Source organism: Malaclemys terrapin, chromosome 16, assembly GCF_027887155.1.
Source record: "Malaclemys terrapin pileata isolate rMalTer1 chromosome 16, rMalTer1.hap1, whole genome shotgun sequence".
Lineage (NCBI taxonomy): Eukaryota > Metazoa > Chordata > Testudines > Emydidae > Malaclemys > Malaclemys terrapin.
Window position 1 is genome coordinate 25,853,507 of NC_071520.1, and position 27,018 is coordinate 25,880,524.

The 27,018-nt window shown below is 47.5% G+C and overlaps 1 protein-coding gene across 2 annotated transcripts in view; it reads left to right on the top strand.

The window, feature by feature from the left end:
* The first annotated feature begins 1,467 nt into the window (after nucleotides 1–1,467).
* ABCB9 (ATP binding cassette subfamily B member 9) overlaps nucleotides 1,468–27,018 on the top strand; it is a 32,714-nt gene continuing 7,163 nt past the window's right edge. Inside the window, exons 1-9 of one of the 2 annotated variants that reach the window (XM_054006620.1) lie at nucleotides 1,468–1,545; nucleotides 10,618–11,287; nucleotides 11,585–11,699; nucleotides 12,852–12,982; nucleotides 13,507–13,712; nucleotides 16,194–16,391; nucleotides 20,420–20,548; nucleotides 22,740–22,928; nucleotides 25,670–25,843. In XM_054006620.1, the coding sequence (XP_053862595.1) occupies nucleotides 10,663–11,287; nucleotides 11,585–11,699; nucleotides 12,852–12,982; nucleotides 13,507–13,712; nucleotides 16,194–16,391; nucleotides 20,420–20,548; nucleotides 22,740–22,928; nucleotides 25,670–25,843 (1,767 nt within the window). In that variant the 5' untranslated portion in view covers nucleotides 1,468–1,545; nucleotides 10,618–10,662. Of the gene's footprint in view, nucleotides 1,546–10,582; nucleotides 11,288–11,584; nucleotides 11,700–12,851; nucleotides 12,983–13,506; nucleotides 13,713–16,193; nucleotides 16,392–20,419; nucleotides 20,549–22,739; nucleotides 22,929–25,669; nucleotides 25,844–27,018 lie in introns of both variants that reach the window. The other variant, XM_054006619.1, reaches the window with a different exon arrangement.

Here is a 27,018-nt window from a genome sequence, read left to right on the forward strand (position 1 = left end):
TAAAGAATAAAGCATTTAGACATTTTTTGTAGATAACATTTTCTTTAATGTGTGTAACTTCCGGGCTGGCTGTGTGGTGGTCTGGGGTACATTAGATCAGACTTTTGTTGCTGGAGAGGAAGAAGGGCACGTGCAGCTGGCTGATGAACTTCTCTCTTCTTTGTAACACTGCCAGAAACGCTTCGTAATAATCCCCAAGTCGCCCCGGAGAAGGCGAGATGTGCATGGGAGAACAGGGCTCATTCCAGTCTTGACTTGCTCTATAACTCTGCCGGGGCAATGTGCATGTTTGTTACGCCTGTTTTCGTTACGCACCTAGTTTAACTCATTTTGCCTCTTTATAACAAGATCATCCCCGGATCCTGCCGCGGCAGGGAAAGCGGATTGATTTCACGATGGACAAAGCAATCTGAACTTCCCTTTGGGCCACCTGTAGAAACACTTTCACCCCATGAAAAGAACATATAAAAATGGGGAGTGGAGTGTGGAGGAAGCTTGTACTGAAGGATAAACACCGACATGAGGCCTTTTTGGCTGGAGACCTGCTGGTCCCAAGAGCCTGAAGCAAGAGGAGCTCAGCCAGGAGTTATTTCTCCTGCTCTCTGCCACGGGGGCAGCTGGTGCTGTTTCTGCACCCTCTGCCCTTGCTCCAGGAAGGAAGATGGGGGAGGGCTGTGAGTTGCCAGGTCAGCACAGGGGCACACAAGGGTGGGCGGGGGTGGGGAGGTTGGTACAAAGGCCCTGAGCTCAGCACAGGTGCTTGCGTTGATTATGCCTAAGGCCTACTGCTCTGCTTCACTTTGCACTTTAAATCAGCATCACCATTTCGTTTGTTCAGCCTAAAAGGAACAGAGTCCAGGCAACACTAGGGCTCTGGCACCTGAACCCGGGCACCTCCTTACGCAGGAAGCTGGGGGGCCCTGGCTACCGCAGCGTTAAAATTCAGGGGATGTGGCAGGAGGGTCTCACCCTGCACTGATCCCCAGCCTGCACCAGGGACTAGGACAGCAGCTCTTGGAGCAGGGTCCCCTGCTTAGCAACCCCCCGTGCAAACTGCAGGGTGGCCAAAACCCTCCGGATTGGCCTGGAGTCTCCAGGAATGAAAGATTAATCTTTTAAATCAAGATGGTCATGTGATGAAACCTCCAGGAATGAGTCCAACCAAAACTGGCGCCCCCGTGCAAAGCCCAGTGGGGAGCCCCCGAGGGGTGGGACCAGGAGCCCACCGGGGCTAGGCGGATGCATTCACACAAGCTCCCACTTGCAGCCCTGGCTCCTCCTGCGGTCAAACGGCCGGTGCAAGCCAGGGGCCCGGGCAGGGTCCCTCCCATAGGGCCCCAGATGCTTTAAGGTCAGGCCAGGCACGTGGCTGCAACCTGGGTGCGACTTCTCCCTCTAGACCCCACCCCCACCAAACCGGCTGCAGAGGTGGGCGTGCCCTGATGATGTCACCCGGACAGGCTCCTCCCACTTCCGACCTTGTCCTGCTGGACCGGGGGCCGTGCGGCTCCGCAATGATCCGAGCCTCCTGCCGCCGCCGCCCAGGTAAGAGCCGCCGGTCTGGGACTGTGTCTCCAGGGGCAGCTCGCTGTACCTGCTCCATCGCAGCCCTGGGGGGGGTCGCTGAATTTGGGGCGCCCCCTCCCCCGGCTGCAAGAGGCTCAGAGTCTGGCTGGTTGTTGATGCAGGACCCGCAGGGTGACGATGTGTTTGGAAAGATCAAACCAGGCTGGCATCCGCGGGGCAGCTGGGAACATGCACTGAATGCCCTTTCCTCCCTCCAGCGCAACTGGGGGCTTGATTTCTGCCTGCGTCTGCTGGCACAGATCGGAGCTCGGACATCCTGGCCGCTTTCAGAACGAGAGGGTGGGTGGGTATCCCTGGGTCTGATCCTGCCCTCCTTTCATATGATGCAAATCCGCTGTAACTCAGGTCAGGGGCGGAAGCCAGATCAGAATCGGGCCCCTTGTGCTTTCCCGTTTGCAGTAAGTGCTGTACATTGTGTAGCTTGTCAATTGTATTTATTTGGTCTGGTCTAGTCCCCCTTCAGACAACCCCCCCACACACACACACACGTTAACATTGCAACAAAACAATACATGTAGACACCCCGCTCTGAGTTCACTGCAGGGTGGTCATGTCACTTGGTGCTATAGTCATGATGAGCCACAGTGTGGTATTTCAAAGGTTAATTTTTCTTCCTACAAATCTTCCAGTGAGTCTGTCATTAACAGTTGCATAAATGGAGTAACAACAACAATAATGACACCAGTACATCTAATTTCGCATTTAGAAAGTCTTCTACAACATTTTCTACAACCGTGAAATAACTTTATTAATGGAATATGAACTAGAATTATACTAAGCACCATTATGGCTCTAGCCAAAACAAAATTCTGCAGAGGGCTCGTTGTTGATCATATAGGTTTTTATAAACTCTTTAGTTAAAAAAAAAAAAAAAGAGTAACACAAATTATATTCCTTTTATTACAGTAACAGCTACATCATAATAGTAGAGTTCAAAAACTGATGTGCAAGTCAAGGCTGTGTTTTATTGAGACCTGTTTAAGGTGGCGTATCAAGCAATTCATTTGTTACAATTGTTTTCCTCTTTTGATTTGGCTAAGCAAGATCAAATAGACAGAAATTAGAAACAATTACAATCACTTTAGCCAAAAGTCGAATGCCTTTTCCCTAATCTGCTATATATTCTCTTTTCCTTGAGTCTGATGAGACACTTGTTAGAAATCGTATTTATAAAACTCTGCATCAGATGGCGTTTGTATGTGGCCAAAGGAATGGATGAGGGAATATGAAGGTTTTTAGCCTTAGGATTTGTCACTGATTCGAAACAAGCACAGACTGTCACCAAAAGTCCTTCTCTCTGGGTGGTTGTTCTAGTGTCCTGTAGGAAATGAGATTGTGGGTCTCAGTCCAATTCCTCTAATTGTCAGGTTTCCTCATTATAGCTGGCACTAACTGACACCCCTGAGGACACTCTCAACAGAAAGGCCAAGTGCTGAGCGGTGCATGGAATCTGAATCCCCCCACCTCGCCACCCCGTAGGGCTGGAGCACATTGGTGGGGCAGTGGAGAGCAGTTTGCATAGCTGCTGGATGGAGGCACTGTCAATCCAACATCCTTCACAAGCACTAACATTTGCTTGATGTTTTTTTTTCTTTGTAACTGCCTCAGAGTAATAGGTGGTTTTAATGCACAGACGCTGGGAAATCCACAATAGTAGAGCCTCCGATGCAACTAATAGGATCTGGACATTCAGTCAGTTTTGTTTATTTGAAATAATATTTAAACTATCAAGGTTTCAATCTACTGGAGCTGCACCCTGTACCTGTTACACAGGGACTCCAGATGCTATTGGATGCCACAGATAATGTGTCAGTCCAGTGCTATTCTGGAATGTTATTCAGGACACAGGGGAGTCTGTGGCTGAGTTCTTAATTAGAAATCTTTGGTTTTGGCTGGAGCTTCTGCTGCCCTTTCTCCACTGGGTTCCAGTCCTGCCATGAAACAGCCACTCCATTCCTGCTGCTGGAAGCTTCATTCTCCGATGTCCTCAAGTTTTCACACACAGACCTTCATCTGCTTGCTTTCTTCTTCGTTGCTTGCCCTTGGTGCTGTCCCCTGTAGGAAGCCCTGCTGCAATTTGGGGTGTAATGCAGATTTTAATGGCGGTGGAAAGACAAACAGCGTTTACTGCTTAGATCATAATCAGCCTTTTTTGCCCAGGAAAATAGAAGGAACTAGAAATCCTCCATTCTTCAGGGTTCACGCGTGCTCCAGGGCTGGCCTAACCTAAGTGTCTCTACTGGGCTCCTTTTGAATTCCAGATCCTCCTCACTGCGGATGGGGTGGGGTGAGGTTTTGGGTGGGTTCCAGCCTGAGAGGCTGATGATGCCAAGTCTGTGCCAAAGGCCTTTGGCCTGGGGAGCTGAGCCCGGGAGTTGGCCAGGATTAGAAAGAGCTGTAGGGGTCCTGAGACCAGCTAGCACCAAAAAGAGAGAGAGAGCCCAAACAGAGCAAGAGACCAATTAAGCGGAGCTGGTGTTGGGGTTACTCAGCTGTCAATGTCTGGGCGGGTTCAGAGCCCTTCCCTGTAGATGGAGATCTGGCACTGGGGTATTTGGTAGTTGTTTTGCTCGTTCCACCTCTTGCTGGCTGGATCATTAGCGGTTCCTGTGGGAACAGACCCGGGCAGCAGGCATGGACATCGAAGGTCACAGGCACCTTTCATTAGAGGAAAGGTTTGCCCCAGCCTCTTTGGACTGCAGAAGGGACTGCATTTCAGTGACCCCTGCAAGAGTTATATAGAAGGTTCTCACACAAACAATGCCTTCAGTGGTGTCAGTCGAGGCACTGATTACTCTAACCCAGGGCATGGTCATGCTACCTCTTTTGAGGTTCCTTATTCTACCCACCTGATAACAGCATTTACTCTTCATTATTTATTTGTGTTCTAGTGTCCAGAGGCCCCCCCCTGGTGATCAGGGCCCCGTTGTGCTAGGCACGATACAAACACGGGGGAGGACGTGCAATTTGAAATTCCCTGTCTGCTGGTTGGTGATTGATCATTCCTGTTCTCTCCCTCGCCTAGTGTTAGCTCTGGGCACAGACTGGTGCAAAGCCTGCATTAGGATGAGGTAGGCACAAATTGGAGCTAGTTCTCTTGAGCTGAGGACTCCAATGGTGGTTAAGCTAGAAAGCTATTATGGTGCTTTTCCTGCAAATCCAGTAGGGGGAGCCAGTTGGTTACCGAGAGATGGTTCGCGTGGGGCAGAATTTCAAAAGAGCAGGGCTCCTATTTCGGCCCCCTAATGAATGTTCTCTTTGAAATTCTGGCTACTGATTTAGGTGCCTACATGGGAGCTGTTGGATGCTGAGTTCTCTTGAAAATTGGACCCTGAATGTTTATTTTTGTGCTACAGCATGAGCCAATACATGTCTTTGGATCAATCGACTGCACCGCACTAATAGGACCCCGGGAAAGTGCAGCGATGCACATTTGTACAGTGAGATTTTAAAAACAGACCCCGAGTTGTTAGGAGTCCTATCAACTGAGTAATACACCCTTGAAGTGGCTGGTGCTGGTGCGGCCCAGAGCTAGCCCTGTGTTGGTTACATGCAGTGACGTTTGTGTTAAATTAAACATGACACACTGTGCTTGGACAGAGTATCCCCAACACTTACTTCTTGTTGATATCGCTCTGTCTTTGGGGTTTGAGCTTTGGGTTTCTCATTGCCCAGTCTTGGGGGAGAAGCCTTATTCTTCTACCTTATTTTGTATTGCACAGCAAGGGAGAGTAATTTGATCTTCTTTCTAGTGTTGTTTAGACTGTGGAGTGTGTCCTTTATGGACAGCGGTGATTGAAACTGCCTGCTCTCTTGATTATTTGAAATCCCGTATTTCAGGCACTTGATTGCCTATTTTGTTCCTTTGTAAAAAGGGCGAGAGAGGACTGGTTTGCCACCGTAGAATCAATATTTTCAATAGAAAAGCTCTGACAGAAACTGCAAGGGTTTTGAAATTTGTTGCATAAAAACAAATTTTGTCTTAGCCTGGAAGGAATTCGGATTTAGCAACATTTTAGGCCCCTTTTTAGATTTTAGACTGAAAAGTAAATAGAGGGTTTGTGGCTCTTGAGACGTTTGGTATTTTTGTTCTGTTGCTCCAGACTCCAAAGATTTTTATGAACAGGCAACATTAATAGTAGATGGTGCTTAATAGCCAAAACTTTCCTTCATTTACAAGCTTTCATCAGAAAGATACTGAGCTAATTCTACCTAAGCCAAGCCTGGCCTCCAGTGGCCAGCTCCAAAGTATGTTGGAACACACAGTGAGAATGAAGCTGTCCTATTGGTCCAGGTGTCCAACTGCTAGGGAAGGACCGGTTCTGTCCCAGTATTCCATCTCCATAGGAACAGACAGAGGCGTTTGAAGTGAGAAGGTTGTTACTTTATTTGCCCTTTGAATTTTGTAAAGTATTTGTATGGTTTATAATGAAAATAATAAGGACCTCAGAGGTCAGGAACATGCTGGCATTTAACGAGGGGCTGTGTTTACAGCTGTTGTATTAATTTAAATAGAGAATGAATGGGCCGAAGGTGTTGATATAACCCAGTCACTGTTCAGTGTTAAACCACGCTAAACAAAGTTCGGATATGGAGAGACCTCAGCTTGATTAGCACCATGGCAAACGTGCCATTACATTGTATAACCTTTCATTAAAGATATCAGAGGGGTAGCCGTGTTAGTCTGAATCTGTAAAAAGCAACAGAGGGTCCTGTGGCACCTTTAAGACTAACAGAAGTATTGGGAGCATAAGCTTTCGTGGGTAAGAACCTCACTTCTTGCATCCACAGACTTGCATCTGAAGAAGTGAGGTTCTTACCCACGAAAGCTTATGCTCCCAATACTTCTGTTAGTCTTAAAGGTGCCACAGGACCCTCTGTTGCTCATTAAAGATATGGAAAAGAAGGAAAAACCTTCTTTTGAAAGCATTTGAAATGTGAAGCATTCAGTAAGGCGTTCATTTTAACAACTTTGTTCCATTTCCCTTTAGCTGGAGAGAGTTTTTAGAAGGAAAAGCCCCTTGGTTGACAGTCTCTTAGATGATATTAAAGATGGTAATAACTGGCCTTTTGGGGGAAAGAGAAGAAGTGAGTTGAGATGGGCTGAAGCTGTTGCTCTTAAAGTCCGATCCCATTTCATCCCAGGTGGTATCTGGGATTCAGCTGGCGCTAGCAGAGTGGGGGTCTTATTTGGGCTCCTCTGCTTGGCCCGATCTGGTCAGGACATCTCTCAGGATCAAGGCCAACAAGGACTGGGGTTCCAGGACATGGTGAGGGTGGCAGCCGTGACGGTGAAGCTCACTCCCGTCGATGCCGTCTGTTCTTCTCTGTTTTTCCCCCCCTCCAAAGTCTCTTTCTTTAAAGACCCCCAGAAGGAGTGGTGGGTGGAGTAGCCCAGCCCTTCATTATTTTGTCCACCAGTTAGGCCTAATATTGGACACACCAGTCTTGGCTCATAAATTTTTGGTTCCACATCTTCTGTCTTTACCAAGCATGATTTCAGTGGCGTCATGGGATTATATCAACATGGCCTTTTTGTTTAGACTAATTCAATCTTTTTGTCTCTCTTTCGTACCTCTTTCCATTAACATTTGTTATTATGAGTTACTGTGACATTTGTAAAAAGCAACAGAGGGTCCTGTGGCACCTTAGAGACTAACAGAAGTATTGGGAGCATAAGCTTTCGTGGGTAAGAACCTCACTTCTTCAGATGCAAGTAATGGAAATCTCCAGAGGCAGGTATAAATCAGTATGGAGATAACGAGGTTAGTTCAATCAGGGAAGGTGAGGTGCTCTGCTAGCAGTTGAGGTGTGAACACCAAGGGAGGAGAAACTGCTTCTGTAGTTGGATAGCCATTCACAGTCTTTGTTTAATCCTGATCTGATGGTGTCAAATTTGCAAATGAACTGGAGCTCAGCAGTTTTTCTTTGGAGTCTGGTCCTGAAGTTTTTTTTTGCTGTAAGATGGCTACCTTTACATCTGCTATTGTGTGGCCAGGGAGGTTGAAGTGTTCTCCTACAGGTTTTTGTATATTGCCATTCCTGATCTCTGACTTGTGTCCATTTATCCTCTTGCGTAGTGACTGTCCAGTTTGGCCAATGTACATAGCAGAGGGGCATTGCTGGCATATGATGGCATATATAACATTGGTGGACGTGCAGGTGAATGAGCCGGTGATGTTGTAGCTGATCTGGTTAGGTCCTGTGATGGTGTTGCTGGTGTAGATATGTGGGCAGAGTTGGCATTGAGGTTTGTTGCATGGGTTGGTTCCTGAGTTAGAGTTGTTATGGTGCAGTGCGTGGTTGCTTGTGAGAATATGCTTAAGGTTGGCAGGTTGTCTGTGGGCGAGGACTGGCCTGCCTCCCAAGGTCTGTGAAAGTGAGGGATCATTGTCCAGGATGGGTTGTAGATCACTGATAATGCGTTGGAGAGGTTTAAGCTGAGGACTGTAGGTGATGGCCAGTGGAGTTCTGTTGGTTTCTCTTCTGGGCCTGTCTTGTAGCAGGAGGCTTCTGGGTACACGTCTGGCTCTGTTGATTTGTTTCTTTATTTCCTTGTGTGGGTATCGTAGTTTTGAGAATGCTTGGTGAAGATCTTGTAGGTGTTGGTCTCTGTCTGAGGGGTTGGAGCAGATGCGATTGTACATCAGTGCTTGGCTATAGACGATGGATCGTGTGGTGTGACCGGGGTGGAAGCTGGAGGCATGAAGGTAGGCATAGCGGTCGGTGGGTTTTCGGTATAGGGTGATGTTAATGTGGCCATCACTTACTTGTACGGTGGTGTCTAGGAAGTGGACCTCCCGTGTAGATTGGTCCAGGCTGAGGTTGATGGTGGGGTGGAAGCTGTTGAAATCATGGTGGAATTCTTCCAGGGTCTCCTTCCCATGGGTCTAAATGATGAAGATGTCATCAATATAGCGTAGGTAGAGAAGGGCCATGAGTGGACGAGAGCTGAGGAAGCGTTGTTCCAGGTCAGCCATAAAAATGTTGGTATATTGTGGGGCCATGCGGGTGCCCATAGCGGTGCCACTGGTCTGGAGGTATATATTGTCACCAAATTTGAAATAATTGTGGGTGAGGATAAAGTCACAGAGCTCAGCAATAAGTTGTGCTGTGTCATCATTAGGGATACTGTTCACATACTATCATACGGGAGCTCACAATTAGGGTAAATTTGCAGGCCCAACGATCAGAACAGAGCACATGGCTTTCAGCATCACCAGCTGTTCCTTGAAGGAGCTAATGTAGGTCCAGGCTTTAGATTTTCTTTCTCTTGAAAGATTGCATTTGAACTATCTTTTAACTAGTTCGTTTTCTGTCTATGAAAACTTAGTTTTGTCGGGATCTGGTGGTTTTTGCAACCCAAACAGACAGCAGGTTGGGGTCGTGCAGGGCACTCGGGGAATGAAACTGATGAGGGGAGCGGAGGGACACCGAAACTGACCGGTTTATTTTCATTGAGAAGTGCCAAGAGTAAACGTGGCATCAGTAGTGAAGAGTAAAATAGACTTTTCAGGTGCTGCCTGGTTTGAATCTAATGTACTACCATATGAACTGGAACCATTAGCTCACTGAACGTTAAATCTCACCAAATGAGGGTCAATCCATCCTCATCATCGTATCCACTCATTATACTCCACACCTGAACCTAGCCATCATATGAACAACATACCCTCATATCTCAGTGTCTGTACTTTGACCCGTTAACCTTTTACCCCCAATTGGGGATATTGCAGATGATGTATTCCTTACGCCATCCAATCTTAATCTGGACTTCGCACCCCTTGATAATCTGTACGTTATTCCCTGATAACCAGAAACTTCTACACTTAAACTCTGTTCCGTTCACTTTAAAAAAAAAAAAAAAACCCAAAAACATCATCTTAATAACCAAGGGAAGGAAATATTTTTGGCCTGATTGTCCACCTGTAAATGGGGATAATGCTCCAGTCCCTCCTTTGGAAAGCAGGAGTGAGATAAAAAGCACCAGATAAGAGCTAGATATTATTTATTCTTCTGCCCGCCAGGAAGTGCCGCCCTCATTGCTTAAATAGTCCACTGGGCTGCTGGCGCCCTCGAGCAGTTTTTCTACCTTTTGCTTTTGTTGGCTGCTGCATTCCCACTTGGACACACCTTACACTGTCATGCTGCCCTGGACAATAACCAGCCCTGGTGGAGCGAGCTGTCTTTTCAGTGTCTAGATACTGGGGTCCATCCATCTGTCTGATTTCTAACCTCTGCCACCTGCTTCTGTCTCTTGCGGCAAATCCCTTTTGAATTGTATTCAAGAGCTCTTTTCGTGTGGGCACAAAGAGCTGGCCTCTCTCTCTTGCTGGCTCGCAGTGGGGAGCTCGCAGCAGAGGCCTGGGGGACACTCCCTATCGCACAGCCACCATATGTTCGGAGAGCTGATTGTCACCTGGGCCTTAGACTGCAGCTGCTCTGGCTTCAGGGATCCGATCCCTCCAAGAAACATGAATAAATATAAGTTCTGGGGATAGGGAGGGTGCATGCCAACTTGGAGCCTGTCCGCCTTGATGGTTTCCCTTTACCGCACAGCGCTCCTGTGGCGGCAACGGAGAGGCATTGCAGAGACATTTCAAAACAATTTGCTTGACATCATGTTCTAGGGACCTCCTGGAGCCTATTGTTAGCCTGTGGTGCTGAGAATTGGGCTGGTCCGGCATTGAAGAGAGTAGCCGAAAACACACCAGGATGCTACCTGTAGCCTAGAAATAATTCCCGGCCCTGAAGATTGGAACTATAGAATCAGCCTGAAAAGCTGGATCAAACTCAGGCCTGCATGAAGGCATATTGTACATGCCAGCTCCCTGGGGTATCCTGATCTGGGAGGGGATGGCAGGGAATTGGCCTCTGGGAGAACCAGAGCTCTCACATGAAACTAAACCGCAGTGCTCCACAGCGCTCGGTCCCCCTCTCTGCCATTTCATAAAGGTCACTAATATTCTTGTGTTGTTCCTTTTCCCAATCCCAGGAAAGACTAACATGGAAGCTTTTACCTTGAACTAGGGGTTTCTCTGCCTCAAACTGCAATCTGCCTTGCCCCAGAGTCCGATGAAGATGAGAGTCTGGAAGGCTGTGGCTTGCACTCTGGCGTTCACCGGTGTGGACGTGCTGGTGACCACGCTGCTGTACGTGCACAGCCGTAGCGGCAAGGACATTGTCCAGGATCTGAAGCACTTCAATGTCTTTAATTCCATGTTGGACGTGTGGGGGGCATGTCTGTACAGGAGCTGCTTGCTGGTTGGCGCTGCCATTGGGGTTGCCAAGAGCTCGACCTATGGCCCCAAGCGCCTGAAAGCATCCCAGACCTTCATCACCTTGGTCTGCCTGCTAGTGGGCATTTATGCCCTGGTCAAACTGCTGCTCTACTCGGAGGTCAGGAAGACCATTAGGGACCCCTGGTTTTGGAGTTTGTTTGCATGGACGTATGTGTCATTGGCTGCAACTTTCTGCCTGTGGCAGCTGCTGTCTTCCGTGACGTCCTCCAGAGAAGTCTTGCAGGTCCGTTCAGAGTCCCGGGCGGAAGCAGAGGAGATATGTGACCCCAGCCCTATTACTGTGCAGGAAAAGAGGGAAGAGGCGTCAGGAGCCACTATCCAGAAGCTGCTGTCTTACACCAAACCAGATGCTCTCTTCCTCGGAATAGCCACTTTCTTCCTCCTGGTTGCCGCTTTGGGTGAGTGAACAGAGTTTAAAGGGACATTGCCAAGATCAAAATTCCATATTTTCTATTAATATCAGTTCTATAAAAATCACACCTCTCCACCCTGATGAAATCTAAATATTGGGCTTAAACAACCTTTTAATCTTTGTCTCACACCTAGATTATCAAGGCCAGAAACACCTTCAAAGATATTACTGTTCCCAGAAACCAGTTAAACGCCACTGCTAACATTTGCTTTACCCAATAGCTCTGTGTTTGAAACCCTGCCTCTTGTTCTAATCCACCTTCTCTTATGCTGCTCCCATACAGGAGAAACATTCCTTCCTTATTACACTGGCTTGGCGATTGATGGAATAGTCATCCAAAAAAGCATGGATCAGTTTTCCTCTGCAGTGGTGATTATGTCGCTTCTTGCTATAGGAAGGTAACTGCAATAGATAGATTATTTGTGCCTCAGTTATAAGAAGTTTATTATGTTGAGGTTTAAACCTTCTTCCATAGTATTGTCCTGAACTGGCTAGTGGTTATATGAACCTCTGCTCGATGGATTAGGAACTGCTCAGCTGTGTGTTTCAGGTACGAAGCTGCTAACAGCAGTTCTCCTTTAGCTCAGGTGGCAGGGATGTGTCCATGTGAACCCATAAGATGTAGGTAATCCCTGCTCTTGCTGCACAGTTCTAAGTGCCCACAGTGTGGCAGCAGAATGACAACCGTGAAGCCTTAGATGGCCATGACTTTGTTACAATATTTACAGACTCAAGAGGGAGCAGGGAAAGAAACATCCTAAACACTTGGTTTAGTTTTATCTTTCAAACATCCTTGCGGAGGACAAGGCAATTCAGAGGCAAAGCTTTGGCCCATCCCTGACTCTTCCATGGTGACGGCTGCACAAAACCGGCAGATGCAGTTTGCAGAGGGACCAGATGGGATGCCAGCTTGTAGGTTAGTTTTGGTTAATGCAGCTTTGCGGACCTAAGTCACTTGGTGTTCAGGGGTGAATGAGCCCCGGACTGAATGGCCATGTGCATCCTGCTTGCCACTAGAAATTACGTGGAGTTTTTCATGGTTTCCATCTGAAACTGTGAAAGGGGCCAGGGCTCAACTGAAAGGGTTTTTTTTTGTTTTGTTTAAGATTAGTTTGTAGCAGAACCGGGTTAAATCAGCCTGATTCTGGGTTTTGTAACAAAAGTTTCTCTTGTTTCTACTCCTGACACTTGGATGTTGTCTAAAACCGGATGCATGGTGTTAATATGCAGTGGAAGGGTTGTCTAGTAGTGATAGCACATACCCGAGACTCTGCCACTGACTTGGCCTGCCACTTTCGCACTTGTGTGTTAGTTTTCCCATCTGTAAAGTGGGGATAATGAGATCCATCTCGGGGGTGGGGTGTTGTCAGGCTAACTTAGTTGTCTGAGCAGCTTTTTGAGATCGTGGGATGAAAGGCACTGTCAGTACAAAGTATTATCATTGGCCCCTGTTTCGATATGTCTGTCTTGGGTCTGATGGGGCTTGTATGTTGTGCTAAGGAGTGGATTTTGTGCACATTGCTATATAACGTCTCCTTATCTGCAATTAGCTCATTTGCCGCAGGTATCCGGGGTGGCCTTTTTACGCTCGTATTTGCCAGGCTGAATATTCGACTCCGCAACTGCCTCTTCAAGTCACTGGTTGCTCAGGAGACAAGTTTCTTTGATGAGAATCGCACAGGTTGGTTTCTCTCCATCCATGAGATCAGTCTCTCTTTCAGCAGTCCAGCCTAATCCTCGCGTGATGATGATCTCTGGGAGACAAGAGTGCTTGGTACGCCACATTTCCTTTGTTTCTCAAGATATGAGAATACAGTCTGAGTAAGTGATTGACCTGAAACACTAACGCACTGATTGTGGTGGTAGATTTTGTGGTGTTCTCACCTTGACTGAGACCTGCCAAACTCGTTTCATGCCGCCCACTGACCTGCCAGCGGGTGGTACAGTAACCGCTTCCAGTCACTACTGATCTGGGCTGGATTTGAACTGGGAGCCTAGATCTGAAAGGTTCTATGACCCATCATGAATGGCTGCATCCCCTGAGCCCCTGACCTGTGCACATTTCATTCTTGGTTCCCCATGACCCTCCAATTTGGCTCATGGCATGTGCAATCACTACCTGCCTGTGCTGGTACGGAGATGGGGGCTGTGATTCCTGAAGCACTGACAGATCGGAGCTCTCGCCCACTCCCCTTTGCCTTGCAGGGGACATCATCTCCCGGCTGACCTCGGACACAACGATTGTGAGCGACCTAGTTTCCCAGAACATTAACATCTTCCTGCGCAACGTGGTGAAGGCTACAGGCGTGATTGTCTTCATGTTCAGCCTGTCCTGGCAGCTCTCTCTGGTGACCTTCATGGGCTTCCCCATCATCATGCTGGTGTCTGACCTCTACGGGAAATATTACAAGGTAAGGCAGATTGCTTGCATCTTTAATATATGCCAAGTCCCTCTGTCTCCCCCACAAAGCAGGACTCTTCCCTGGGCCAAGTGGCCGCTAAGAGCAAGGCTGGGATCTAGCTGTGAGCTGCTTCTCATGGAGATTGGGGGTGAGCAGCGAATGAACTGTCTCCCTTCCAGTCCTGCTGCTAGGAGAAGAGATCAGGCCAGCCTGTGCGTTGTGGTGGCAGCACAGGACCCCAAACACTCCCTTGCTTTGCTCGTGCCTAAGGCCTGCTTTGGCTCCGAGGAGTCAAGATGGCTCCTTGGAGTTGAGGGAAGGATGCCAGATACATCAGGGATGCTGTATATGAGCAGGGGAGGGTGCAATCTGTGCTGTTGTACTGCCCCCTGCTGGCTGTCCAGAGAGCAACATTGGCTGTAGCTGTTGAGCACCCAAAGTGATTGTCTAGAAAAACGTGGGTTCCAAATAGGGTGACCAGCCAGCAAGTATGAAAAATCGGGACGGGGGTGGGGGGGTAATAGGAGCCTATATAAGAAAAAGACCCAAAAATCTGGACTGTCCCTGTAAAATCAGGACACCTGGTCACCCTAGTTTCAAAGTATGTGGTAAGGAATCTTTAGGATACTGTTGCACCACAAGCTTTCCACAGGCCAGTTCCCAATCTTTGTTCCCTATTGATCTCTCCTTTCTGTCTGAAGTGGCCAGTGATCCGTTCTGCAGATCCACCAAGACAGGGAGTTTAACCAGACCAGAGGTGTTTCCCTTAATTTGCTGCTGACGTGGAAAGAGTGGGCTAGAACTAGCAGTTAATACAAACCCCCACAATGAGCTTTAGCTGTTCACAGCCCCCTGATCCATCAGTCTAATTGTGGCTGGCTCTCACCCACCACTTTCTGGAATGAGTCACTTCCCCAAACTGCAATGTGCCGCTTCTCCTGGCCACACCTGTTCTCCCCAGACTCTAAATCAGACCTGTGAGGCTTTTCTTGTCCCAGTGGAAGTGCTGGCTGCATGTGTTATTGGTCTCATTTCATAAGATTAAACAAACAAATGTTTGCTCAGTATTCAAAAGACCTTCTCTCTTGATGCTGGATTTCTCTGTTAGCCAATCTAATGGAATTACAGGCTCTCTAGTAGCATGATCTTGGGGATATCAAAGGAATGTGTTCTTTAAAGGGAAAGTTGTCTGTCCAATTCGTTCTCCCCCCCCCCCCCCCCCATGTTTGCGTGTGCAGTACACAGTACTATGTGACCTTTGCTTTCTCTATTTCTGTCACTTTTTAGTCCCAATTTGAGCTCTGCTAGTCTGTGGAAACAGTGGAATCCCCATTGCTTGGGACTTTTAGAAAAAGGACAAAACAACCGAAAATATACTGCAGGGAGGAATCCCGCCCTGGTGCCCGAGAGAGGGCTGGGGTGATCTAATGCATCTTCTCCTCTGAGTCTACAGCTCTGCCAGCTCCATTGTCATAACCTGTAATACCGGTTGGGGCGTGTGCGCACTTGGCTGAGTCTCATTGTTCATAAGGAGCCTCTCTCCGACTCCTGGGCGAGAATCCTCTCCGAAGTGACATGCCCGCACTTCCGTTGGGTGGAACACAGGAATCAGTACAGCGCACGGGCTGGGTGCTGGGCTTTGAGAGCTTTATTGCTGTCAATGTCCGGGCTGTGGGGCAAATCCTGCCTGTGTGCGTAGTGCCGCCCGTGTGACATGCACATGCTGGCATGCTGTAAAAGCAGAGGCACTGTGCCTGGATTCTGGCCAGCTGTGGCTCCCCTGTACGGATTCTCGGCTCTCTCCCCAAGATTATTCTTGCTAGAAGTGTGTAATTGGCAAGTGGGGGAAGTTTGCATATTGCCATTGCCTGTTCAGAGTGTGCACATGCACAGACACCAGATTGTGCCCCCCAGTCCTAGGTTCTGACCTGGAGAACCCCTTTGTGGCTTTTGTCACAGGCAGCTGCTGGCTGTCCCAATGTGCTTAGAGATCCCAGCAGTACAGGGACTTGTGTTCATTTCCTGGTTTTGCCATAGACTTCCTGTGCGACCTTGGACAAGTTACTTAGTCTCTCAGTGCTTCAGTTCCTCATCTGTGACATGGAGATAATAGCACATCCTGTCTCCTCCTTTTGTCTGTCTTCTCTATTTACACTGTAAGCTCTTTGGGATAGGAAGTGTGTGTGTGTGTGTGTGTGTGTGTGTGTGTGTGTGTACATGTACAGTGCCTAGCACAGTGGGACTGGGTCTCAACTTCAGGCTCTAAACGCTATCAACATACACAAAGAATAATAATGATTGCCCAGAGCCACTGAAGGAGTCTGTCAGACCCAGGGACAAAGGGATAGTGAAATGAACAATAGTCTCCAAATCCCTTTCCATCGGGTGTGCGGTGCGTCCTTTGTGGGGGGGCACAATGAAATGGAACAATAGCCCCTCTGGTATATACAGTCCTGCTTTCCCTTCCCGCCTTTCCTTTGTTCACTGCAGAAGCTCTCCAAGGAGGTTCAGAATGCTTTGGCGAAGGCCAACAACACAGCAGAAGAAACCATTTCGGCCATGAAGACTGTGCGCAGCTTTGCAAGTGAGGACATGGAAGCAAATGTCTATTGGGAGAAACTGCAGCAAGTGTACAAACTGAACAGAAAGGAAGCCCTAGCCTATACGTACTATGTGTGGTCCAGTGGGGTATGTGCCTTGTTTCTATTAGCCACCTGTCGTCACTGTGATGATACTGAGGGCTGGGAGGGGATATGTTCTCATACTGCTCATTCTCTGCTTTCTGAACTTTGTAATACATTGCACATAAAAGGTTTGGGGTGGGGGCGGGGGTTAACAAAAGACACAAACTGTAAAGTCTGCTCACTATTCCCTATGCTTTATTTTTAACTCTCCAAACAAAGATACATTTCTGTTAAGAATTTTGAATAGTGTCATTCAACAGGCAATTTCCTGTAGTAAGTAACACTATAATTAGGCTCAGTCAAGGACATTTGAAGCACTATGTGCACATGTTATTGTGTTATGTACTTAGGCCAGCTAGTTTTTGATATCCCAAGCTATAAAACAATGTTTATGCGATTTGATCTGCTGCTCAGAAACTGACAAAACCATTTTCAGTGTAGTTTCTTTTTTGAAGGACACTTTGTTGCCAGTCAAGTCTAGATTTCGGGGCTTCTACTGGTAACAGAAGTAGTGCAAAATCTTCACATGCAACTGACCTGGTTCCACTAAATTCCTTTGTTGAAAGGTTTGTGAACCTGGTGAACCAACTCTGGGGTGACACATGGCATTCTACCAAAGCCCTGCAAGATTTGTGGTTTCTCATGGCTTGGATGCAAAACTAGACCATTTTGAATTTGAGTTTTTGGGGTCATCCAAAGGAAAGCTCACAGCATGAACCCACGGGGGCTCAGGAAATTGAGAAGACCTGTCCAAAATGAAACTGACAAATTTAGCACAGCTCTAACAACCTCTTTCTCAGGGAAGTGCAGAGTCCTGAACTTAGGTCTTGGCAGATGAATAAAGGAGAAATTTATTTTCATTATGTTTGGCTTGTAGAATGGATTTATTCATGGCTTTGTAGTCAACAGCTTTCACTGGCTAGCTTTGACCTCTTAGCCCAGGGGTGGGCAAACTTTTTGGCCTGAGGGCCGCATTGTGTTTCGTAAATTGTATCTATCCAACCCCCCTGCTCCCTGCCCCCTTGCCGCGCTGCCTGGAGCACTGGTGGCTGGCGGCGCTACAGCTGCGCTGCCTGGCTGGAACCAGCCACGCCGTCCCCACTGCGCAGCACAGAGCACCAGGTCAGGCCGGGCTCTGAGGCTGCGCTGCCCCAGGAGCTCACAGCCCCGCCGCCCAGAGCATTGTACCGGCGCTGGAGCGAGCGAGCTGAGGCTGTGGGGGAGGGGAGACATCATGGGAGGGGCTGGGTTCTAGTCTCCTGGGCCAGGAGCTCGGGGGCTGGGCAGGACGGTCCCACAGGCCGGATGTGGCCTGCAGGCCGTAGTTTGCCCACCCCTGTCTTAGCCAGTGGAAGACTAGATGAGTGAGGATTCCTATGTTCCATATTCCACACTCTGCTACTCACTCATGTGACTTTGGGCAAATCATGGAACCATTGCACCTTACCCACCTGAGAACCGGGAATGAAGAGTGCAAAGCACTTTCATTTTTCAATTGTCTTTCAAGAGTCTGGTTCAACTTCCACTGAAGTCAGTGGAAAAACTGCCTTTGACATCAAGTAAGGGTTGGATCAGGCTTCAAGGCAGCACTTCTTAGCGTATGCGCAACGTGCCTCAGGTGGCACATGACCGGGATTCATCACTGAAATACACTGAAGTAATTCCATTGTGATTTATAACTTAGTCTAGCATATTAGGCCCCAGGCCAGAGCTCCATGTACATTCCAGTGCCAATGTTTGCTCTGAACTTTACATGTACTTTCTGGATTTCAGGGTTGGCCTTAAATGCCCTTGAAACAAACAGCTGCAGGTGGAACCACAGGCACATGTGGGTACTAATGTGTTGCTCGTTAATTTCCATATACTCCATCCTCTCATCTGACCCCTTAATGTAAACCACTGCTGACCCTGCCTATGCTCCTAAGTGTTTGTTTTTATTTATTTATTTATTTTTTAACCACATGTAGGCAGATTTCTGGTCCTACGGCTTCCTCTGCTTGGATGCCAGCAATGTTAATAACAGCTTTGCCTGCCATGGGCATAGAGAATATGGGCTTCTCCTGGCATCTTCAGTCTGAAGTGAAAAGCTAGCATTTTTGGCTAGGTGAAAACTCTGCTAAAATATTCCCCTTTGGCCCCAAATGGGGCATTTAATCTGGTCAGGGAAACCTGTTCTAAGGCGAGTCATGTTTAGGTTAGTTCTTTGTTTTAATGGTGTTGGTCTGCTTATTACATAGTCCTGCCTTGAGGGCAGGGGGCTGGACTGGATGACTTCTCGAGGTCCCTTCCAGTCCTACACTTCTGTGATTTGCGTCTTCTACACTAACTTGGGGACAGAGAAGTGCTGAACCACTGCAGCAACCAGGGAGGTTAATGGGATCTGCTAACTGTTATTTCTTGTTGTTGAATTAGTATCACAGCAGCACCTAGGGTTCCCAGCTGGGATCAAGGTTGAATTGTAGTTGGCACTGGCTACTCACACAGTGTGAGTTTGCAATCTCAATAGACCGACAAAGAGATACAACATCAGAGCAAAAGTCTGGAGACTGAGTAACAGGGAGATTTTAAGGGAGTTGCCCATGGTCACACAGGGAGTCTGTGGCAGAGACAGGAGCTGAACTCGGATCTTCTGAGTCCTCGGCCAGTGCTTTCACTACAAGATCATGCTTCCTTCCATTGCTCGGGGCTTTTCAGAATCAGAGCTTTTAATTACAGCCCCTTGCTTGAGGAAACATGCTACCGAATTAAAGAAGAGTGTCCCCTCTCCCCCAAACTCTGTGTTCAAATGCCCATGATCCTTGAGGAAGTTAGGCCTGGAGCATAACTTTCAGATCCCAGTCCAAACTCTTTAGCCCACACTCTCTTGCATATATTGATCCCTAAATTCAATTCATCCTAGTTTAATTTTCCATACAAATCAATTGTTTAGATGTTACGTGTTTTTCCCAATATCTGACATAACACCACAGTCCTGCAGCATGGCTCCTCTCTCCTTGCCACTTGCAGTACAGTTCAGATTGAATTAGAGGCAGCCCAGAATCCCAAATCCCAAACTCTTCATGTTTCCAGAGGTGAGCGGAGCATTTGGCTTTGAATTCCCAGATCTGAATCCCGCTTCTGGGTTGGATCCTAAATCAGAAAGGGCCTGTTTTCTGCTTTGAATGCTGACAGTATCTATTACGGTATCTTGAGATTTGGGGCCTGTCCAGTCCAAACGCTGGCACCGATTCAACCCCCAGCCTGGACTCTAGCATAATCTAGAAACAAACTGCGTAAGAACATAAGAACGGCCATACTGGGTCAGACCAAAGGTCCATCTAGCCCAGTATCCTGTCTACCAACAGTGGCCAATGCCAGGTGCCCCAGAGGGAATGAACAGAACAGGTAATCATCAGGTGATCCATCCCGTCGCCCATTCCCAGCTTCTGGCAAACAGAGGCTAGTGACATCATCCCTGCCCATCCTGGCTAATAGTCATTGATGGACCTATCCTCCATGAATTTATCTAGTTCTTTTTTGAGCCTGGTTATAGTCTTGGCCTTCACAACATCCTCTGGCAAAGAGTTCCACAGACTGACTGTGCATTGTGTGAAGAAATACTTCCTTTTGTTTGTTTTAAACCTGCTGCCTATTAATTTTATTGGGTGACCCCTAGTTCTCAACCCTTCTCTAGTTCAGATCCCTTTTTAAATCTGACTTAATTCCCACAGCTCTGACCATCCCCTGAGAATCAGAGGCTTTATGGTTGAGACTTTCAGAGTAGCACAGGGGGATTAGACACATCTTCCATTATTCTTAATGAAAGAGATGTCAGAAATCCCATAGATCAACCTGTGCTTCTGAACTACTTTGTTCCTCCAACATCAATGACCCTGCTTTGAGTTTACAATCTACTGCACAACCTCAAGTACACTGTTGGGACACTCCAGAACTAAAGATTACACTGGTGAATTCTGGATAGCTGTGTGAATGAATAAGCATAAGCCCGAGAAACAACCAGCATTGTCTGATTGTGTCTGTGCTTGATTTCAGCTGACTCTTCTGGTGGTGCAAGTCAGTATCCTTTATTATGGTGGCCATCTGGTGATCTCTGAGCAAATGACCAGCGGAAACCTGATATCTTTTATTATTTATGAATTTGTCTTGGGAGATTGCATGGAGGTGAGTGTGGTTTATCCATCCACCAGATTTTTTTCACATCCCAGGCTGGAAAGCTGTGGGAGGGGAAGTAGAAGTGTTTTGTTTCTCTCTAGGTCACCATCGTCATAGTATTTTATCACCTCCCAAGTATTTAAAAATGGAAACAATGACAGTCACTCTTTATTTCCCCTCCCCCCCCAGCTGATAGGAGTAATAGCTGGGTCAGGGTATAGGGTTTTGCTTGGTGGGGGGGTGGGTGTTATAGGAAAGTTATGTAGGCTCTGTCTACACTACAGCCGGGATTGACGCTCTGAGATCGATCCACCGGCGGTCGATTTAGCGGGTCTAGTGAAGACCCGCCAAATTGACAGCAGATCGCTCTCCAGTCGACCCCCCCGTGGTGTAGATCCCGCAGTAACTCGAACTAAGGTATGTCGACGTGAATAACGTAGCTGGAGTTGCATAGCGTAGGTGGACTTACCGCAGTAGTGTAGACATAGCCGTAAATAGAAATTAGTTTTGCATTTAGTTCTTAAAGCGGGTAGGTTTGTGGTCACTCTTATCTCCTTACAAAGCTCTTTTGATTCAGAAGGGCCAGATTTGGGTATGACTCACATTGACTAATAACACAAGAGAATCAGGCCCTAGATGACACTGAGGGCCAGGTCCTTAGCTGGTGTGAATCCGCTCCAAAGACTCCAATGGAGCTGGGCTGTTTTTTACACTGGCTGAAGATCTGCCTCTGGTTGCGTTTGTTATTCCTATGAGTTTCCTGGCCTCTCCTGCCACCATAGCAGCTGGCACTAGCTCCTGTAGGACGTCCTTCAGATTAGACCTGGGACTTGGCCTCCAGGTCCGATTGCCCCCAGTGTGATAGTGTGCTGAGAAGGCAGCCTCGCTCAGCGAACAGCACGGGCTGGGGAGAATCACATTGTCCTCTCTGAATAATAGAAGTAGTTCGTCCACTGATGAGACAGCCAGCTGCAGGAAGTGGAGCGGAAAGCTGTCCATTGCTTGAAGGGCAGCGTCCTGGATGTCTTCCGGGCAAGCTTTCCTGCGGGAAGGATGAAAGGGTTCGGAGGCTGCTTGTTACATTTCAGGGCCCATTAAAAGCTTAGTTGGATTCTTTTATTTAATTGGTTATAAATGGCTAAACTGGCAGTGAATTAGCGAGATGGGATTCTGTCTGGGAGCGCCCTGGGATTGCCGAGCCTGCACAAGTCTGCTGTTGTCTCACCTCGTTAGCTCAGCTAATCCGGGCAGAAGAGATCAGCTCCAAACTTCCTCCTGCCCGGGTGCGATCGCCTTGGTGCTCCAGCCTCCCCTGGAATGAAGATCAGCACACTTGGCACTAGCCATCTGCTCGCAGGACTGCAGGATCCAGTACTGTTCCAGTCTGCTTTCCTCCTTCTGGGATGCCTGTTCCTTGCACAGTCTGGTCTGAAGCCTTGGGCTTGGTGCTGGAGGCTGAAGAGTATCAGAGTTTCAAGGGATTTTTTACTCTAATCGGCCCCACCGTCTGCTGCATAGCAGGCCTGGGTTTGGGAGTGGGCTTTGGGTTCCTATTGGGGCTCTGATAAAATGCATTTCAGAGGAGGGAGGGGCCATCCCATATTCATAGGATTGCTGCAGAATCCCGGGTGTTATGGGAACTGCTTGTCTTGGTCACACGGAAAACGACAGGAGGGTTTCAATCCATGTTTGGGTGATTTGTTTTCTGGGAGACCCCTCCCTGCATTCGCTTTTCCTTCCACTGTCACACGCACGTGCCTTCTACAACCTCCATAACCGTCACTCCACCTCGCACGCATCTGCGTAAAGAATGTTGGACCAAATCCTGAAATCGCAGGTGTATACATTGTATCTTAGACCAGCAGTCAGTGCTGCTGCAAGCATCAGCCAGAGAGGGGTCACTCAAAAGCTACATCAGGTATTGGTGGGAGGGGAGATAGACCCTTCCACACGGCCCCACCCTTTTGCGGCTCAGCACAGGGTATTACGTTGGTGGCATTCCCTGGGAGTTTGGGCTTAGCTGCCACCCTGCCATCTGGGGTGTTACTTTCTATTGCAATGTATGACTATGCAGTGCATGTTTATTTCATTTACAAGAGAGTGATATATTTTAATGATCATTATTTCTGTCTTTACTAACGGAAAATAGCCCTGACACATGGAGATGTGTAACCTAGGCCTGTTTTGTGTTTCTATTTAGTCTGTTGGTTCCGTCTACAGTGGATTAATGCAGGGGGTAGGAGCTGCTGAGAAAGTGTTTGAGTTTATAGATCGCAAGCCGACGATGGTGAACGATGGAACCCTGGCCCCAGACCATGTGGAGGGTAAAGTGGAGTTCAGAAATGTTACTTTTTCCTATGCTACCCGGTCTGCAACACAGGTCCTACAGGTGAGGGTCTTGGCATGTGTTCAGCGTTCCCTTCGTGAATACGCAGCATCATAGATAGCGTTGCCTCCTGGAATAGGTTAAGTGCAGTATTTCTCTAGCCGGTCAATTACTAACTAGTTGCAGACTGCAGCATAATCATTGAATCGTAGAAATGGAGGACTAGAGGGGACCTCAAGGGCTCATCTAGTCCAGCCCCCAAAACGGACGCAGGACCTACCCGTCCCTGACTAACTCATTTGTCTAACGCCTCCTTAAAAAACAAATGTTGTAAGCCCCATCCTTGGAGACATTTCAAACCAGACTGGACAAAACACTGGGAAATAGATAGTGGGGAACCATTCCACATGGCAGTGTGGTAAAAAGAGGGCATCTAGGGCCTAACGAGGGATACTTACGTTAATAAAACCCTTGTTTGCTCTTACAACTTAAGTGTCGTCCAGGGTCTTGAGTCACATTATCGCTGGCGACTCCCATTGTAGCGACCACCATTAAATGCTTTTATTCAAGACACAGAAAAAGAAAGGGGGTGGGAAAACAGTTAAAGGCTTTGAAATGCAAAGTGTTGAGGAAGGCTTTCATTGTAATAATTCCCCTTATTTCCTTTCCCTTACTTGCTCTGTATTAAGATTTTTGTATAGGAGAAGCTCCTGTTTGACAGAGGATATTGACGATGTTATTATCTCTGTCCTTGATGGGGAAGAGAGAAGAGGTTAGTTTTAGGTGGCTTGGAGCTATTGCTGCGGCTGCTGCTGTTGTTGGAGTCCAGTCCTGTTTCCATGAAGACTAAATAAGACCCTCACAGACAGACAAAGGGACAGAAAAGAACAGCAAAGATAGAAAATGCAGCTTCTGACTCGGGTGCTGACTTTCACTGGCTGCTGGAGGGACACAGGCCCAGCACACCCACTTCTCTGACAAGGTCTGGCAAACTTTTATCAGCAGCAGGCTGTTTGAGGCATTGCTACTAGCTGCCTTTCTGGTCACAGGCTCATCATGGTGGTGCAAAAGGTGGAGGTGTCTTGGCCGGTTCAGCCAGACTCTGATTAGACAAAAGGCAAAGGAGAGGATAGGCAAGAGGAAAGATAGCGTGGGAAGGGAGGAAGGACACATGAGGAGTGGGTAAGAACAAGAACCCACGTCTCCCGCCCCATGTATTGTTCAGGATTCAGCTGAACCTGGTGGCGGTGACGGTGTCCTTGGTTTCCTCTCTGGCCTGGCTTGAGGATCAGGACAGTGCAAGCCCGATGATCCAAGGAAACAGGTGGCAGCCATGCCAGTGAAACTCGCTCCTTCCAGCCTTCCCTTTCCCCCGCTCCCATTGAGTGACCCCCAGAGAAACAGCGGCCAGTTGAAACACATTTTGGGGATTTCAATTGTCAACGTTCCCTCCCATTTCTAGACTCTTTCAGTTTGTTCTCATGCCAACCTGTGACTTTACCAGGAGTCTTGATCCCTGAACCTAAACCATCCACTTTGTACCAGTCTCTGCATATTCAACTTTGGCCGACTTTCATAAACAATTGTATGTAACAGGCTGAGTTGGACTTTTGTTACTTTGCACAACTTAACATACTGGCCTCTTTGTAACTGGCTGCCAGAGGACTTACTAGATGACTCCTCACTGTCGTCCCGTCGTCGTCTCTTCCCCCCACCCACCCCAGGTTTTTCCTATCTTTCATGCCTATGATTTTGCATAGCTGGAAAAGTCCATCTGTGAGCTCATTTACTAGAAAGCCTTTTGTAGCTGTTTAACACTGAGACAGAAGGGATGTTTCTAGGTCACTCGGGAGGCTTGGCAGACGGCGAACCAGGTACTGATCTCAGATGCGTGGGATATATGGGTAACGGGTTGGTCTCGGAGAATCAGCTAGATTCCAAGTGTGTTTATATATATATAACACTGGAGGGAAACTGAGAGCAGGATATGTAGAGCTGCCCATTTGTGGTGGTGGTGTTTTGTGCAACTGCGGGCATGTTCTGTTTTGTGTCGTGCTAGTGAAAGCTGTTGGCCTGTTCGACCTGCAGTAGGTGGAGGGAGGGCCCTGAAAAAGGATCCGCCCATTAAATCAAAAAGAGCAGGGCTGAGATGAGAGGATGGGTACCAGGGCATTGCTGGACTGCCAGCCTTTGAGACTGAGCCACAGAACAGGTGTAGCACAGGGACAGCAGAGAAAGCGTCCCCATGCCGCCCGGTGCCAGTGGGCCTCAATCCTGACCCTCTAGATCTAGCCCATTCAGCCCTCAGCTTCCCTAGTGAGACGACCAACAAAGTTGCCAGTTGTGGTTGTGCCTTTTATGATGTGGCCACCAGACCACTGGGGACTGGAGAGAGGCCACTGACCATTTCCAAGTTAAGTTGGGTCAGAGTAGCAGAGGAAAGGGGTGTGATCTGCAGTCTCTCTCCTGGCTTTTGGACATGCCTGTTCTATGAACAGGTGAGTTTGAAGAAAAGATGTTGAGCCCACCTGCTTGTTGTGGAGGAAGGGAGGAGTGAGGTGGAAGATGATGATACAGCACTGGGAGATTATCTAGTGGGACCTCATAGATGCTCATTACCTGGCATTGAAGCTGGAGGCAGCCAATCAACCAGTGGTAGGACAGCAGCACTAAAGAAAACCCTGATCACTGTTTTCACTCTGTTTCAGCTGCCTTCTCTAGTGTACTCTCTGCAGATCAGACACATGGATGCTATAAAAGGCCGGGTACACAGGCTATCACTCACTCACCTCTTACGTTTACAGAATGTGTCCTTCACCCTCTATCCTGGCAAAGTGACTGCGCTCGTGGGTCCTTCGGGCAGTGGGAAGAGCTCCTGCGTCAATATTCTGGAGAATTTCTACCCTCTTCAAGATGGGCAGGTCCTGCTGGACGGGCAGCCTATTAACATGTATGATCACAAGTACCTGCACTCAGTGGTACGAGTTACTCATAAACCTATTATAGCTCTAATCTGCCATGGATCAAAGCATTTTAGATCATTCAGGGGATACTGTCTGGTCAAATTTGGGCCCAACATTTAATTTAGCTCTTTCTAAAATGTTTCCTCAATGCCTGAGTCTAGAGCTGGTTAAAAAAAATAATCAATTTTTTTGATGGGGGCAGTGGGAAGGAAGAAGAGGAAGAAATGCACTTTTTCCCCCCAAAAAAATTTCACCCCAAAATTGTCTTTGTTTTGACTAGTTCAGCCTAAGACAAGTAGAACCATGTCCGTGATTGTTTGGGTGTTTTTAAAAATTCTAGTATAAACCAGGTTTTTTTAAATACTTCGCACTTCTACAGCACCTTCTATCCAAGGATCTCCATGCACTTTACGAATATTAATTAGTTAAATCTTCCAACACCCCTGTGATGTATATGATCCCCATCGGCAAAGCCAAGAGCAGAAAGGTTAAGTGACTTACCCAAGATGACACTGGAAGTCTGCAGGCTTAATTTCTTACACAAATAAACATTCCTCTGCAGTGGTTACAACCCAGAATACACAACATTAAGCTTCTGCATGAGAACCTGAAAACATAAGGGATTAGAAACTGACTCTAAACCAAAAATGAAATTGACTAGTCTTTGTCCATGACAAGAGAAATTTAAAAAATAAACAGTGGCATAAATGGTGAAAAGTAAATTAGTAAATTTTTTAAAATCCTTTCCATTCCATTGATGTTGTGGTGTCAGTAACACAAATAAGGCTGTTAATGTTTGTTGTATATGCTTTTAATATCTGCTATTGCTCTACTTATGAATTTGTGAGAGAGAGTTTGGAAAATTTGATTTTTAAAATGTAAGAGAGTTTACAGAAGAGGGTTATAAACTGCAGTTTGAAGTGGTTGCTTTCAGGGTGGGAAGGAGAAGGCATTGTTTAGGAAGTCAAAAATGACAGCTCTCTAACTTTCTAATTTGGGGATTGAAAAATGACGCAGAGCCAATAGGGCTGTGTGGCTGAACGGTCTAATCTCAGATGCCCCACCAGTGCACTGTCTTCTATAGGCCTGGAGCACTTTATACTGACTTCATGCTTCTAGTGACGTAAATGGTTTTGGACATGAGTTAATTGTGTTGGTTGCTAGGCTGTTGCTGCAGCCAGGACCGATGG